The 15,655-nt window shown below is 42.7% G+C and overlaps 1 protein-coding gene across 1 annotated transcript in view; it reads right to left on the bottom strand.

The window, feature by feature from the left end:
• Positions 1-15,655, bottom strand: part of LOC130077688 (sodium- and chloride-dependent GABA transporter 2-like) — a 54,887-nt gene that overhangs the window by 13,511 nt on the left and 25,721 nt on the right. Inside the window, exons 7-9 of the mRNA XM_056243002.1 lie at positions 8,111-8,214; positions 7,801-7,925; positions 7,560-7,672 (exon numbers count right to left, since the gene is read on the bottom strand). Of these exons, the coding sequence (XP_056098977.1) occupies positions 7,560-7,672; positions 7,801-7,925; positions 8,111-8,214 (342 nt within the window). The remainder of the gene's footprint in view (positions 1-7,559; positions 7,673-7,800; positions 7,926-8,110; positions 8,215-15,655) is intronic.

The raw sequence follows: 15,655 nt of genomic DNA, 5'->3' as shown, positions 1-15,655 counted from the left end.
AGAAGGATTGGAAAACACACCTGCCTGAACTTGTGATGGCCTACAATAGCCACGTTCATTCATCGACCGGTTACTCCCCATTTTATTTAATGTTTGGACGGGACGCAAGACTGCCCATGGATGTCCTAGGAGGAAAAGACCTATCTGATGATGAGGCGGATGATCTTGATGAGTGGGTAAAGAATCATCATGAACGCCTGAGAACTGCAGTGGAGACGGCGAAGGTAACTGCTCAAGAAGCTTCCAGGAGAAGGAAGAGGGTCTATGACCGCAAGGCTTCAGGAGCGCTCATTAGACCTGGTGACAGAGTATTGTTGCGTAACCACAAGTTTAGAGGACGTAACAAAATCCAAGATAAGTGGGAGTCTGTACCGTATTTGGTAGTGCAGCAAAATCATGCAGGTTTACCAGTCTTTACTGTACGTCCTGAGCAGGGAGGTTCCACAAAGGTCGTTCACAGAGATCAATTGAGACACTGTACTTTCCCCTCACCCACAAAGCAGGTTACACATGCAAGAAGAGAAAAAGAATTGTCAGACTCAGATTCGCAAGACATTGTCTACATTCCATATACTACACACTTACCGAACACGTGTTTACCTGGGGAAGTCGAGGGTGGAGTGGTATGTGAGGAGGGTAATGTAGCTGGGAGTGAGAGAGGAGACACAGGTCAAGATGGGGAATCTGAAGGCTCTGACAGTTTGGAGGCTGACACTAGGGGGGTACCTAATCTTAGACGTTCGAAGAGGGAAACCCAGGGTAGAATGCCTGTGAAATACAGGAATGATTACATTCTAAAATAAGGATCCAGAAAGTTTTGTAACTTTTAAGGTCTTAGGAGAAAGAGTTATACATGTACATGTGATGTATTCCTAATATGTTTTTTTGTGTTTCAGAGATGAGTCTGCTGGAGATGTCGATGGAGTGGCAGGGTTTAGCAGGGGGGAATGTAACGGGTATATATTATCTAGAAATAATAATTATTTTTGGCGGACTTTTATTTTGGCGGGTGGACAGGTTTTCGGAGTTCAGTGTGTGCTGGTGAAGAGAAGAGCGCGGAGTATGAGAGGGGGGATCAGACAAAAGTGAGTGTTGTGTCGTGTTCGAGAAGCTCGTTCGAAAAAGGGACTTAAACAGAAGTTGATTGGGCTTTGGTCGGATAAAGGACGACATCATGTGATTTTTGTGAACCGTATCACTTGTTTCGTAGTTTTTGGGAATTTTGATCCGTGAACCGCATTGCATTGGACTGTTGGAGTGACGCAGTAATGTTCCGTGAAGGCTACGAGAACTGTGAGTGCATTAAAATTACAAGTTTAGCTTGATTGACGACGATTTAAGAGATTTTTCACATTTTTGTTAAGTTTTGGACTTTCATTTTGTTTGAGAAGCACTCTTGAAACGGACGTTTCAACCGTATTGGTCACGCGCACATACATAAGTGTTCTGCACGTGTTGTCGCACGTGAGATGGGAATTGCGGTTCGCAGCTGGTGCTGAACATAGTTGTTTCCGGAGGAGATTTGAGTCTAAAACACTTGGTGTTACCCTGCCATCCAACGACATCTTAGGTGGATACATCTCTGTGAGGTATCTCAGTTTTGTTACCCTCCTGTGATACATTTCATCTCTGACTTATTTTTGATTCATTCATTTTTTTTTCGTGGGACATTTCATTGAGCTTGAGTGATATTGCTACGAAACCTCAAGAGAATTTCAACGCACGCTACGTCGAGACAACTCCCCTCAATTTTTCTATCTATTATTTTTTTTTGTATATATTTTTGATCCAAGGAACTGTGAGAATTCTGTTGAATCACAGGTGAACTAAGGTGAACTGAGTGAGCACAGTTCAGGGACATTTCACGTAAGTGCTCTTCCATATGTGAGATTGCATTGTGTATATTATTGTTTTTTCAATGTGATTTATTGATCATTTGAATCTGTCCGTTTGAAACGAAGAACTCATCCTAAGTGGTGTTTATATAAGGTTTTTGTTTTGTATTTTATTTTTGAGTGAGGTTTATCTTGGTACAAGTAAAAAGATTAGAGCTTTTACATTTAAAGTGATTGAGAGTGAGTTTAAAAGAAAACACAAAGACCATACATTTAATATTTATTTATTTTTTATTTATTTTTATTTTGTGGTCATTAACCCTGAATTGAACATTTGATTACAAGAAAGAAGAAAAAGACAAAGAATAAATACTGTTTGATTTCATATTTACTTCTTTGTATTTTTGTTTTGTTTTAGAGCTGTCAAGGAGTAGGGGCATCTCAGCTACTTTATTAGACCAGAGGAGGGAGGGGTATATTAGACTGTCTAACCCATTTTACTTTTACTTCAGTGACATTACTTAGGCTGAAGCCTACTCTCGTCGGTCTGTACCCAATAAAGTAGAACATAACATACACCCATTTAGTGTGTAGTGAGATTAAAAGCACTGAAAGCGGGGACTAAGATCTTTTCGTTATTCAGTCTTCCGTGGCAGCACTAATATATTTTCCCCTACAAGACGGGTTAAATTCCCGTTACATGTGGGGTATTTTGTGCTGAAACTTCACAAATACATTCTGGGGACACCCGAGACCAATATTACATCTTGTAAAAAGGGGCATAATAGGTGCCCTTTAATGTTATATAAATCCTTTTCTGATTATAGAGCTCAAATGAATTTTCAGACTATATTTTGCCTAGTTTTGGCTAGCTTTTGACATAGGAAAGATTACCTCAGTCACAATATCCCTATACATAGGCCTATACGCTCGTGTAAACTTTTTAAATGTGATATTAGCCTACTACATATATTTCACTCAGTTTTGAGATTAGTTTATGACACTGATTATCATGCTAAAATACTACCTTATGCATCATTTATTTTGTTTGCGAATAACTGCTTAGGTTATATAATGATTTAGTAAAATATATATCAGCCTCCGGTAAAATATGTGATACTGTCTAAATACAATATATTATTTATGTATAAATGTTCAGTTAGGCTAACTGAAATAAAACCATGTCTATATTGTGAAGGGTAGTCAACTTTAGCATGGGTGTGTTCACTTATTCTAAGCACTGTGTGTGTGTGTGTGTGTGTGTGTGTGTATATATATATAATTAAATCACAATTTTAACCAGAAAAATCTACAATGCATGCCCAAAGTCGTGCAGCCATATAGTTTCTCTTGATATCAGCATGTTCAAAGGTGTTAATTTTTTTTATTTTACAGGGACGAGATGCCACTGATGAGTCCTGCTGACTTCAACATTCAACAGTCTCTGTACATGAACATGGTAAAATGAAAAATCAAACACCTTGGAAATGACAGGTATGTAGCTACTATGTTTCAGGAATGGCACAAAGTTGTGTGACTGTTCAAGCCTCTGTCTTTAGATCAGTGTGTTTACTAATGTGCTTTTTTGTCCTTTGTTGTGTATCTTTGGATTATGTTGTGTTGTAAATAAATCCAAACAATCTAAAAGCCATTCTTTTTTAAATCTCCTCATTCTTTGTGCAAGGCTCCTCATAATGATATGGCCTTATAGCACACCTAATAGGGCCATTATGGGAGGGTGTTTGTCTTTCTCAGGTGTGAAATGCATACATATTAATGAGAGATTATGCCCCTTCTCATAAAGCTTTCTGACACAAAACACGTCATTAAAAATGTAAAATACTTTATTGACTTATCTGAATTAGTAGTCAGGATGATTCTCACATAGTTTTGGAGCAAATATTCTAGGCTATGTGATACAATTTTCAAAAGTCTTGTGAAAAAAATAATCAATATGTGTTTTGTTGCCTTATTTCAGAAACTTTAATTTTTAGTTTTTTCAATAACCATGCATAAACAATATTCTCTCAAAAATACAAATATGTACATACATGTTGCTCACATATTATGGTAGCCCTGTTTGTGCTAAATAGAGTGTAATTAAACCTGTGCCATTAATATGTTTATAAGCAACTGAAAAAAGCACAAATGTCAGGGCATGTCAAAACATCTCAAGGACCCCAAAAACACCTTAGACCCCAGAGGGTTAAATGCAGCCACATATCAACCAGACAAGTTAAAATGCTCTGGATAAAAGGTGAATTAATACAGACATCACAATCAGATGAGTATTTAACATTTCATTCCTCAAAATTAAGTGCAGCCAAAAATCAAAAAGACAAAAAGCTCGGTCTGGATGAAAGGCTGAATAAAGCATTTTCATACATACATCTAACTTCCAAAGCCAGACAAATATTTAATTGAATTCCTCAAAATTAAATGCAGCCCAGAAACAAGCAGACACGAATACGTGGTCTGAATGACTGGCTGAACATTCATGTTATAATCTCAAACACAAAAAAACCCATAAATAGTCTGCAAACACAGATAATTAGTTTGCACACAATCATAGGAAAAAAAAGAGAAAGGGAAATTCCAGTCTGTTCAGTCACCTATGCATGTTTTGCTGACCCATAGTCTACACGTTGCCTCGGCAAACGTGAGATCCAAGCCACTAGATTCTTATTACAGACCCATATTCTACGCGCTGCCTCAGCAAACGCGAGATCCGAGCCACTAGATTCTTATTGCAGACCCATAATCTATGCGCTGCCTCTGTCACGGCTTTCCCTGGTCCTGTCCCGCACTACATTTCCCAGCATTCCCCCTGGATCCCCGCACCTGCACTCACTTCCCTCATCACCGCAGCTGTTCCCTTTCACCTCATGATCTCGCTATGCTGATCCTTTATAACCTCCTCACTCCCATTGTCTCACTGCCGGGTATTATACGTTACTTCATGTTTCTGTTTCCACGTGCTACTTCTGTGTTCTGAAACACTGGCTCCAGAGGTTATCGGCGAGTGGCTTTGTGTTCCCTCACTCGGGATGACTCCAGTGTCTACGTGAGAGATCGTCATTTCAAAAGGGATATTCCCGTGTTGGCTATCCGAGTGTTAGTGTGCCTCGGAGTGTTTCTACGTCTCAACGCTCGAGGTGATTCCTATGTCTTACGTGATTGTTTATTCAAGAGTCTTCGATGAACGTGTGCACTGGATCGACTGCTCATCTCTAGTGACTGACAGTCTTCTATGAACGTGAATACTGGATCGACTGCTCATCTCCAGTGACTGACGTGAGTGTTAATTCAAGGACTGTCTGTATGAGAATTCCCCGTACATCTGTGAGTGATATCCCGTGGACTGTCAGTTAGAACATCCCATGCTCATCTGAGTGATATCATAAGGACTGTCTATGAGAGCATTTAGTAATTCGTGCTTGAGTTCAAGTTTAATGTGTCTACAAGTATCTACTGAGTTTTCTACATTTATTCTTCTGCCCTGGATTTGCTCTGTGTATAAATAAAGTCTGTTGATTAGTATTCTGGTCCCCGTGGTTATTGTGACAGCCTCGGCAAACGCGAAATCCAAGCCACTCTACGCGCTGCCTCGGCAAGCGCAAGATCCGAGACAGAGTCACAGAATCTTTATTGCAGACCCGTAATCTACCCACTGCCTCAGGGCACGCAAGACCCGAGACAGAGTCACAGAATCTTTATTGCAGACCCGTAATCTACGCGCAGCCTCGGCAAACGCGAGATCCGAGCCAAAGAATCTTTATTGACTTTCTCCTCTCGAGAAGAAAGCCAACAGGAGCGGAGATAAAACTAACTAAAAGCGGAGCTAGTGCATATTTTACATGTCGAGAATTTATGAAAGAACACTGTCAGCCCCCTTTTACTAGAGCTGACGTGCATGCTCCACTCCCAAACAAACAACACATAAATCGCATGTATCCCCACTCATAATGTGGCAAGGGCAGGGACAAACACGCAATCAAAAATGCTGTTTGCTCGCCATTATACTCCTGTGTAAATATATAATATGCTTGTGGACAAACAACAATAAATAGACAGAGACAATTGTACACAGAGCGCTTGCTGAAGGCACAGAAGCTGAGAATGTTTGGTCTGGGTGCGCTTTATAGCTTCCTGCCATGAAGTCACCCACCTATATGCCATTGGACTGATTTCACAAGTGCTTCAAAATGCAATCACGCAGAGCATCAATCTCGACACAGCATGAGTTCCCTTGAAGGGGAACTATAAATATAAATATAAAATGTTATTATTGTCGTGAGGGCAGCGTGGTTTTGCGAAGTCTGTAGCGGGAGAGAAAGGAGGGAGCCGAACGGTGAGTAAGTAGGTCAAGTGAACACCTGTGTCTGATTGGAGTAATTGGCGTGGAGAGACCGGCGGCGTGGCTGATAAGGTGGAGTGGCCGAAGGTCGAAGCCGGCCCCCAGGAAGGGGTCCTAGGCGCTGGAACAGGCTTCGCTGGGGTCCCCGTTCTCCTCCTCAGTGCCGGCCAGGGCACAACCCCCCCACGAGACCAAGGAGGGGGGACAGGTTTAGAGAGGGGGAAGAGAGAGAGAGAGCAGCCGATGGCAGGGGTTCGCCGACCCCGGGGCACGCCACCATCTGGTCTTCCGCCAGCTGGATGGCCTGACTCAGCGACGTCGGGCGGTGGCACTGGGCCCATTGCGCGATTTTCAGTAACAGCTTTCGGCCAGACTCTTCGAGGCCCAGGGTTCGGAACCTCTGATGGTGTTGCTCTGGGGACCGGCCGACCCGCTGAAGGATGTCTTCATAGACCAGGAGATTCTGGACTGGCAGCTGGTGTGCGGCCACCTGCGCTTCTCCGGACAGCAGGGGAATGAGCTGCATTGGCAAACAGATCCAGGAAGACCTCCGGATCGTCCTGGAGGCCCATCTTGTTGAGAGGTAGGGGCGAGGCCGAGACCGTGGCTGGAGAGGGGACGGCCCGAATCTCCCGGTCTATCCAGCTCCGGAACAGCTCGCGGTCTTCTTGATGGGCCCCGGAGGAGCGTCTCAAAGCGTTGACCTTGCTCCTCTTTAACGGGCAGCAGGGTTCGGTGTTGTTCCCGGTGAAGACCGGCGAGCGATGTAATGATGTTCGCAAATGGCGTGCCTGGCGGAGACAGCATGGCGGCGGCGATCTTCTTCCTTCCCAGGTTTCGGCACCAGTGTGGTAGGGTTCAATGTGGGTGGAAGGAAGAAGACAGGGTCGGCGTGGCTGGGACTCGTACTTTTTATTAACTCAAAATATAAAAGAAAACAAAGGCTGCGCCACATGCGCATTCACCGTAGCCTCGGCTACAGCAACGTTCATAGAACACTCTTCCCACTGACTCAGCTCACAATTCACTTAGATTGAACACTCTTCCCGCTGTACCAGCTCTCAGTTCACACGTTGTGTACGAGTCCCGAGTCTCCTACTTTCTCACCGCGCGGCTCCCTCCTTTCTCTCCCGCTACAGACTTCGCAAAACCACGCCCCCCTCGCCACAATTATATTCTTAATTACAAATAAACAAATTAATTACACTAATGCAGATTAGTGTTCACTACATTTATATTTCAAATTTATTTTTGTTTGATGAATCAATTTATTGTTATTCTTTCAATAGTTCAAACAAACGTTTGTAGTCATTTGCAGTTTTTAGTTCAAGGTATTACAACTTGTGTATGTGTTAGTTTAAGCTCACCTGTGTATCTATCCCCAGCAAAATAATCATGATGAAGAAAAAAACAGCCCACAACTGAGGGAGAGGCATCATGGCTACTGCCTGTGGATAAGCTATGAACGCTAGTCCTGGACCTGACATAGAAAGAGAGATATTATTTTAAGCATTCCATGTTCTTGGTAATTACTTTAACATAGTCTTGGTTCGCAACATTTCAATTGTCTTATAATACCTCCTGTGTTTTCATGAAATACTGCATTACCTGATTCTGCCACGTCTCCTATGGGGACGCCCTGCTCTTGGGCCATGAATCCCAAAACAGAGAACACTGCAAAGCCAGCCACCAAACTGGTGCTGCTGTTCAGAAGTGAAAGCCACAAGCAGTCCCTGATAAATGTAGATAACAACACATATTGTCTACCATTTGCTGACTGAGCATCATAACATCATAACATTTCAAAAACATCTCGCTCATAGTGTACAACATAACAAATAGTTAATTCTTCAATTGTTAAATTATTCATTTGCTTATTCTTTGGTACTGTCATTTTATTGAAAGCCTTAATACTAACCTGTAGCAGTTGTTGTTATATTTATTGTAGCTGCCAAAAACAGTGAGAGTGCCAACAGACACACTGTAGGAAAATAAGATCTGAGCTCCGGCTTCCAGCCAAACCTACACACACAGAGAACCTCAATTTCAATATAATAATTTTATTTTAAAAATAGATTAGATAGTTACAGAAATAACATAGTGGCCCTCGTTTATTACAAGTGCGTACACCAAATTTCCAGCGTACACCTGGCGTACACCCAAAACCACGGTGACTTTGAGATTTATCAATATGGACGATGGCGTACGGCACGCTCAAATCCTACGGCAGCTCAGGAGGTGGTGTACGCACGTTTTGAGTTAGAGCGGAAATGCGAAGAAAAACAATTCCTAACACCACAAAATGCACTGACAAACTAAAAGATATGATATATTACGACCCACTGTAAAACAAAAAACAACAACATAGTAATTATTAACTTCAGTGTTTATTTTTGTGCAACATGGACTTCAATGTTTAATTTGTGTGACTTTACCAAAGCATTTGATTTGTAAGCATATGTATTCCTTCAGTTGCGAGCCTGTGCGCTTTACCCTGACGTTTCAGGGTTTGGCCCGGCAGGTGCGCACGGACTGGGTTCGGTAACGAAAGGCTTTCAATGACCAAAAAATTATTCAGACTGACAAAATAATAAAAAATACATTCATCTTCTTTTAAATAATAATAATACAAATAATAATAATGACATTCTTCTTCTAAAAAACAATAAGAATACAAATCATACGAATAATAATAAGAATATTACAAATTGTCATGCAATTATTAATGTGAATGAATGGTACTCCACATCACATCATCATCATCACTATTGTACACTCCAATACATGTAACGTGATTCGAAATTGAATGCTAATTCAAAAGACGTGCTGTAAAATATTGCATTGTGATAGGTCATTTCGGCTCCACGTCAGAGAAGTTTCTCTTCTTTGCCGTCTTCCGTGTGTCCATGGCGTAAAATGAGGGCGTGGGGGAAGCGGAGACTTGAATATATAGGGGCGTGTTATTCTAATGACGATCGTTTTCAGCCGCGGGATTTATCAAGGGCAGGTATTGCGTACACCTGGATTTCAAAGGTACGCACAGCTTCATAAATCAGGCGGTGAGAGGAGTGTAAGCATAAACTTACGCCAACATATACGCCCGTTTCTACGCAAGAATGATAAATGAGGGCCAATATGTTTATGTGTGTTTTTTGGTGATGTTAAATTAGGTGTCTTTAACTTCCATAAACTTCCATAAAACAATTGTTAGGTACAATGTACTTATGAACTTATTGTGTTCATGTTGTATTGTAAACTATGTAACACTTTATTGGACAGTCCTGTTTCGCATGCAAATACTATGTACTTATTATAGTAATTACAGTAACTGGATTATAACTATGTACTAACCCTTCACCTACCCCTAAACCTAACCTTAACCCATGTAGTTACCATATATTACCAGTACTTTCTTGGGCAAGTAGCCTACACTGTAAGTACACATACTGTAAAATAAAGTGTAACCTAAAACCCTTTTCTGCTATTGAGGTGGGATACTGGTGAGGTTTGTTCCCTTGGTAATGTCTGGACTCTTATGTTGTTATGTTCCTGTTTCCTGCTCCTGGTGCCATCTTTGTAGTTTTTGTAGTCCCCATTGATTAGTCCTGATTGTTTCCAGGTGTGTCTAGTAAGCTTGTTACCCCTTGTGTATATATAGCTCTTGCGTTTCCCTTGTTCTTGGTCAATTGTTCGATGTATGTAGATGGTCTCATGTCCCTTTTCCCTGTGTTCCTTGTTTTCCGGTTCTTGTTTTGCTATTGTGTTTAATAAACAACCCTTGCATTTAGATCCATATCTCTGCCTGCTATCTCATCTGCTCCTCCGAGTTACAGAATGACCAGCCCGTTCTCATCCCAAAGCGTAATATATTGACTCTTTTGACAAAGCGTCTATATCCAACGCACATGGCACTCTTTAGCGTCATATGAGACGCAGATATATGGCGCCTCCAAGTGGTCTAACCCTAACACTACCCCAGACCTAAACCTACCCAAAACCGAAGCGTGTTATATTGACGCTAAAGGGTGCCATGTGCGTTGGATATAGACGCTTTGTCAAAGGAGTCAATATATTACGCTTTGGGATGAGAATGCGTTGGAATGACTGACCAAAAAATGGATCTAGCAGGGGTTCGTCTCATCCTCCTTTGCAGGGCGAGTGCTCTTGAAGTTTTTGAACATGGCTTACCATACCCACTTTCTGGAAAGTTCACTCATTTAATTTTATCGTTCTGGTCTGAATGAACCTATCAGATCACAACTTTCCTGTGTTGGTCCTCAAGGGACATTTTGTGAATTTGTGGAGCGTGCTCTTCTGCTTAGCAGATCCCCCTTCACTGTGGAAGAGGTGGAGGAGGATCCCACTGTGAACACTCAAGGTTCCCCTAAACATTTTGCGTTCCATGCTCCGATGGCCATGGAGCTTGGCATGGGATGAGTCTCAGCGCTCTCAAGACTGGTGGTCCCAGAGCTCTCTCGCCCAGTGGTCCTAGCACTATCTAGCCCGGTGGTCCCAAGTCTGGTGGCCATTGGTTTCAGCATTGTCAAGCCCAGGGGTCTTAGCGCTCCCAAACCTGGTGGTCCCAGAGGTCTTCCCCTTGTCCTCGGCTTTACCAGTGATGACAGTCACAATTTTGTGTGTATGGACTACACACACTTCCACGGACTGACGGCTCGTTACAGCCACGGAAGCTGTTACTGAACTGTGCCAAGTGTCTGCTCTGTTAAGGCCAAGGAGGTCTACAACCCCAAATCAGAAACAGTTGGGACATTTTGTAAAATTCAATAAAATCAAGAATCTGTTATTTGTTCATTCTTTTTAACCTTTTTTTTTTAACTGACAAAAGTACAAAGAAAAGTTTTCCAATGTTTTCACTGACCAACATACGTAGTTGTATTTTGTAAATATGAACAAATTTTGATTTTGATGGCTGCAACACACCCCAAAAAAGTTGGGACAGAGACATGTTTACCACTTTGTCACATCACCTTTCCTTTTAATTACACTCTTTAATCATTTGGGAGTTGAGGATACTAATTGTTGGAGTTTTGCTAGTGGAATATTTGCCCAATCTTGTCTGATACAAGACAGCCGCTCAACAGTCTGTGGTCATCATTGCCTGATTCTCCTTGGGGTCATACATTTTCCATAAGAGACATATCTGGACTGCAGTAAACAGGCAGGCACATCCCTTCTATGCTGCAGAGTGTCTAGAAACCACTCAGTTGTAGCACATGCAGAATGAGGCCTGGCATTGTCTTGCTTCCCAGGAAAGATGTCATCTTGATAGCAGTTTATGTCTCTGTACAATCCAAATATATGCCTCCATGTCAATGGTACCTTCACAATAATGCAAGTTACCCATACCGGTTGCAATGATGCACCTCAATACCAGGACATATGTTTACTTTTGCACCTGTCGCTGGTGAAAGTCTGGTTAGTCCCTTTCGTCTTTGGGACTGAGAACTCGATTCCATTTTCTCCCATAACAAGCTGAAACATGGATTCATCTGACCACAGCAAACATTTCCACTTTCTTCTAGACCATCTGAGATGAGCTCAGGCCCAGAGAACTCGCCGGCATCTCCACATAGAACTGATGTAAAGCTTTCTCCTTGCATAACAGAGATTCAAGTGGCATTTCTTGATGCAGCATCAGACTGTGTTCAGTGAAAATGGTTTTCCAAATTACTCCTGAGCACATGTGGCTGTATTTGACAGAGTAGCATGATGGTATCTTGTGCAATGCCATCTGAGGACTCAAAGGTCACACACATTCAACAGAGGTCTACTGCCTTACCCAACACAGACTGAGATTTCTCTGGATTCCCTGAATCTTGTGACAATATTATGTATGGAAGATGATGAAAGGCATAAATGCTTTGCAATCTTGCATTGAGAAATGTGATTTTTTAATTGTTTGACAATTCTCTCAAGATATTTGGGACAAAGTGATGAGCCATGACCCATCTTTGCTTAAAAAGACTGAGAAGCAATTTTACACCCAAACATGATACCCTCAACTATTACCAATTCACCTGCTAATTGTGGACTGTTTCAAAATAGTTGGATAATCTAATTTGGATAATCTTTTCACTTTTATTTGGTCTCTGTCCCAACTTTTTTGGGGTGTGTTGCAGCCACTGATGGGCAGTAACGCGTTAGAAGTAACGCGTTACTGTAATCCAATTACTTTTTTCAAGTAACGAGTAAAGTAAGGGATTACAATTGCAAAAACAGTAATTAGAATACTGTTACTTCCCTGTAAGCAGGCTGCGTTACTGCGTTAGTTAACCGTCATTTTGTTTCGTGAGACTGTCTTGTGCCATGAGTCGTGGGTGAGTGACAATAACGTATGAGCGCCGCGACGTCAGTGGTAAACACCGAAATGTGTAGTGTTGAACAAGAGACAACATGGAGCGCGGGAGAGAGACATGCATTTGATTGGTCTCACACGCCACACCCCCGATTTCTCACGCTGAAGTGTCAACCCGGTCGGTCAAATCCCTGAAAGATGAGTTTATCTATAGATCTACCTGTTGAGCCACTCGTGATCAACTAGTTATACCGCAAATTAGTTAAAATCTCCCGGAATCTAGAGCGAGCGTGCATGCGAGACAGAGACCGCGTAGCGCGTGCGCACGGCAGAGAGGGAGAGCGAGCGAGAGACCTCCTGATCTAGAAACAGGACCCCCCGTTGGAGAATGTCACAATTCTACCTCAAATCTGAGCAAGCACCTAGCAAGCCGGCACAGGAATGTGAAACTTACTGAAAAAAACCCTGAACCCCCAACTGACATGACATGGCTGTTTTGGTAAACTCATTTTTACTCCTCTCTGCACTTTACTGTTAAAAGACGTAAGTGTTAATAATTTGGAATACAGTCAGGAGAGACTTTCATTTTAATTATTTTATTGCTGTATTTTATTTACATCTATTTGAATGAAGGATTTTACAAAAAATATATTTATTTTATATGCTGGAATATGCAGAAATATAAGTTAACAGAAGAAGGACTTTCTTTATTTCATTAAAATATGGTGGAATGTGCAGAAAATAGGTTTAAATGTTCAACAATTTTCTTCAAGTCTGAGACTGTTGCATTTAATTAAAATTTTGCTTGATGCAATGTGCATAAAGTTAAAATATTGAAACTAATAATAAAAAATAAAAAAAATAGAGTGTTTCATTTGATTAAATTTTAGATGATGGAATATGCAGAAAGAATAGAATTAGGCTGAAAGGTCTATTGCTTTATAAGGTATACAGGTCGTGCATCATGTTTTTGAAAAGTAACTTAGTAAAGTAACTAGTAAAGTAACTAATTACTTTTGAAAATAAGTAATCAGTAAAGTAACTGGATGTCACGATGCGCTCCACGACGCCTCCTCCTGGCCTCACCAGATCACTCTCTCCTGAGTTCTAGGACTTCACTTCCCATCACTCCCTTCACTAATCACCTCCTTCCATCCCGGTCTCATCTCCATCATCTCAGCCACCTGTTCCCACTCAGCTCCCCTTTATCTGGACCTTGCTCCCCTTTGTTCTCTGTGAGTTCTTGTTACTGCCACGGCGTGCAACTCTGAGCAATCTCCTATATTTCTACGTATTCCTGGTTCCTTGATTCTCGCCTGTTTTCCCCATTACTCTGTGAACGTTTGCCGCCTGCCTTCGACCCTTGCCTGGTAACCACTCTGAGTTTGGACTGCCCCAGTATATATTCTACCCTGTGCTTTCTCTGTTTTCTGCCTGTTTGTGTTCATCATTAAAGTTATGTCACATGGATTCGGACGCCTCTGACTCTTCATCACAGAAGACCTCACCAATACAGGATCCAGCAACCTTGCATCGTCTAGCCTCAGAAGTCACCAATCAAGCTTCCGTACTGGTCGTTCATCAACAGCAGCTTGAGAAATTAACTTCACTTACCGAAGAACTGGTGAGATCCATGCGGTCCCTCACGACGCAAACCGCCGACGCTGCTCAAACCACTGCACCTCCAGTTCAACCATCCTCCAGTGTGAGTAACATTCCAGCTTCCAATAATCCTCGTTTATCATTACCCGACAAATACGACGGCTCGTCAGCAACATGCAAGGGTTTTCTTCTGCAAAGCACTCTGTATATTAACCAGCAATCCCACCTCTTTTCAAACGACGACAGCCGGGTCTCTTTCATCTGTTCGCTGCTGACTGGGAAGGCACTGGAGTGGGCGACAGCGCTTTGGGCAGGTGGTCAGCTTACTTTCCCCTCTTATGACGACTTTCTTGCCCAATTCAGAGAGGTTTTCGAGCATCCAGCCGGCGGAAAGGAACCGGGCGAGCTGTTACTGTCTCTTCATCAAGGAGGATCTTCCGCGGCGGATTACACCCTCAACTTCCGCACACTCGCTGCACAGACAGGCTGGGAAGAGGATCCTCTGAAACTGCTTTACCGCAAGGCTCTGAATTCCGATTTACAAGGAGAGCTGGCTTGTCGGGATGAGGATAAAACTCTCAGTCAGCTGATAAATCTAACCATTCGCCTTGATAATTTGATGCGAGCGCGGCGCTCCCCGCTCAAACACCGGGTCGTTGTAAATCCTTCCGTCAGTTCTGAGCCTGAACCTATGCAAATCGGCTTCACGCGCTTATCCACTGAGGAGCGTGAGCGAAGAATGCGCAACAACCTCTGTCTTTACTGCGCCCGCACTGGTCACATGAGGTCAACATGTCCTGTAAGACCCACCTCGAGAGATTCTGCTGCGGTGAGTTCCCGTGTTCGTTCTCTCAACTCTCTTACTTTAGAGGTATCTTTCTGTTCAGATGAGGGTATTGTTAATGTAAATGCTTTGATTGATTCGGGGGCAGCAGGACATTTTATTGACCTCACTTTTGCTAAAACTCATAATTTCTCTCTCAAACCATGTGAATCCCGGGTGTCAGTGGCAGCATTAGACGGACGACCCCTGGGATCAGGCAAGATACAGTATATCACTCAACAGTTAACCCTTAATGTCGGCACTCAGCACTCGGAGACCATCCAACTTTTCACCATAAATTCACCGCTGCACCCTGTGATTCTCGGTTTCCCCTGGCTGGAGAAGCACAACCCCTACATTTCGTGGTCCGAGAGGAAGGTAATTCAGTGGTCATCTTTTTGTTTAACAAACTGTCAACCTGCTGTCCTAGGTCCTGAAACTGTTTCCAGCCGCTCCGAGAATCCTGACCTGTTGGGGGTTCCCACTGAATACCATGATCTTGCTCTGGCCTTTAGTGAAGGAGAGGCCTCTCAACTTCCCCCACATCGACCTTGGGATTGCGCCATTGAACTTCTTCCTGGAGCTAACCCGCCCCGTGGGAGAGTCTATCCGTTGTCCCAACCTGAGGCCGACACGATGAAGTCTTACATTGAAGAACAACTCGCTAAGGGCTTCATTACTCCTTCCACTTCTCCCGCCTCAGCTGGGTTTTTCTTTGTCAA

This window comes from Rhinichthys klamathensis, unplaced genomic scaffold, assembly GCF_029890125.1.
Source record: "Rhinichthys klamathensis goyatoka isolate OS25496 unplaced genomic scaffold, OSU_Roscu_1.1 h1tg000024l_1, whole genome shotgun sequence".
Lineage (NCBI taxonomy): Eukaryota > Metazoa > Chordata > Actinopteri > Cypriniformes > Leuciscidae > Rhinichthys > Rhinichthys klamathensis.
The sequence above is the reverse complement of the archived record's forward strand: the minus strand, read 5'-3'. Positions and strand labels throughout refer to the sequence as shown.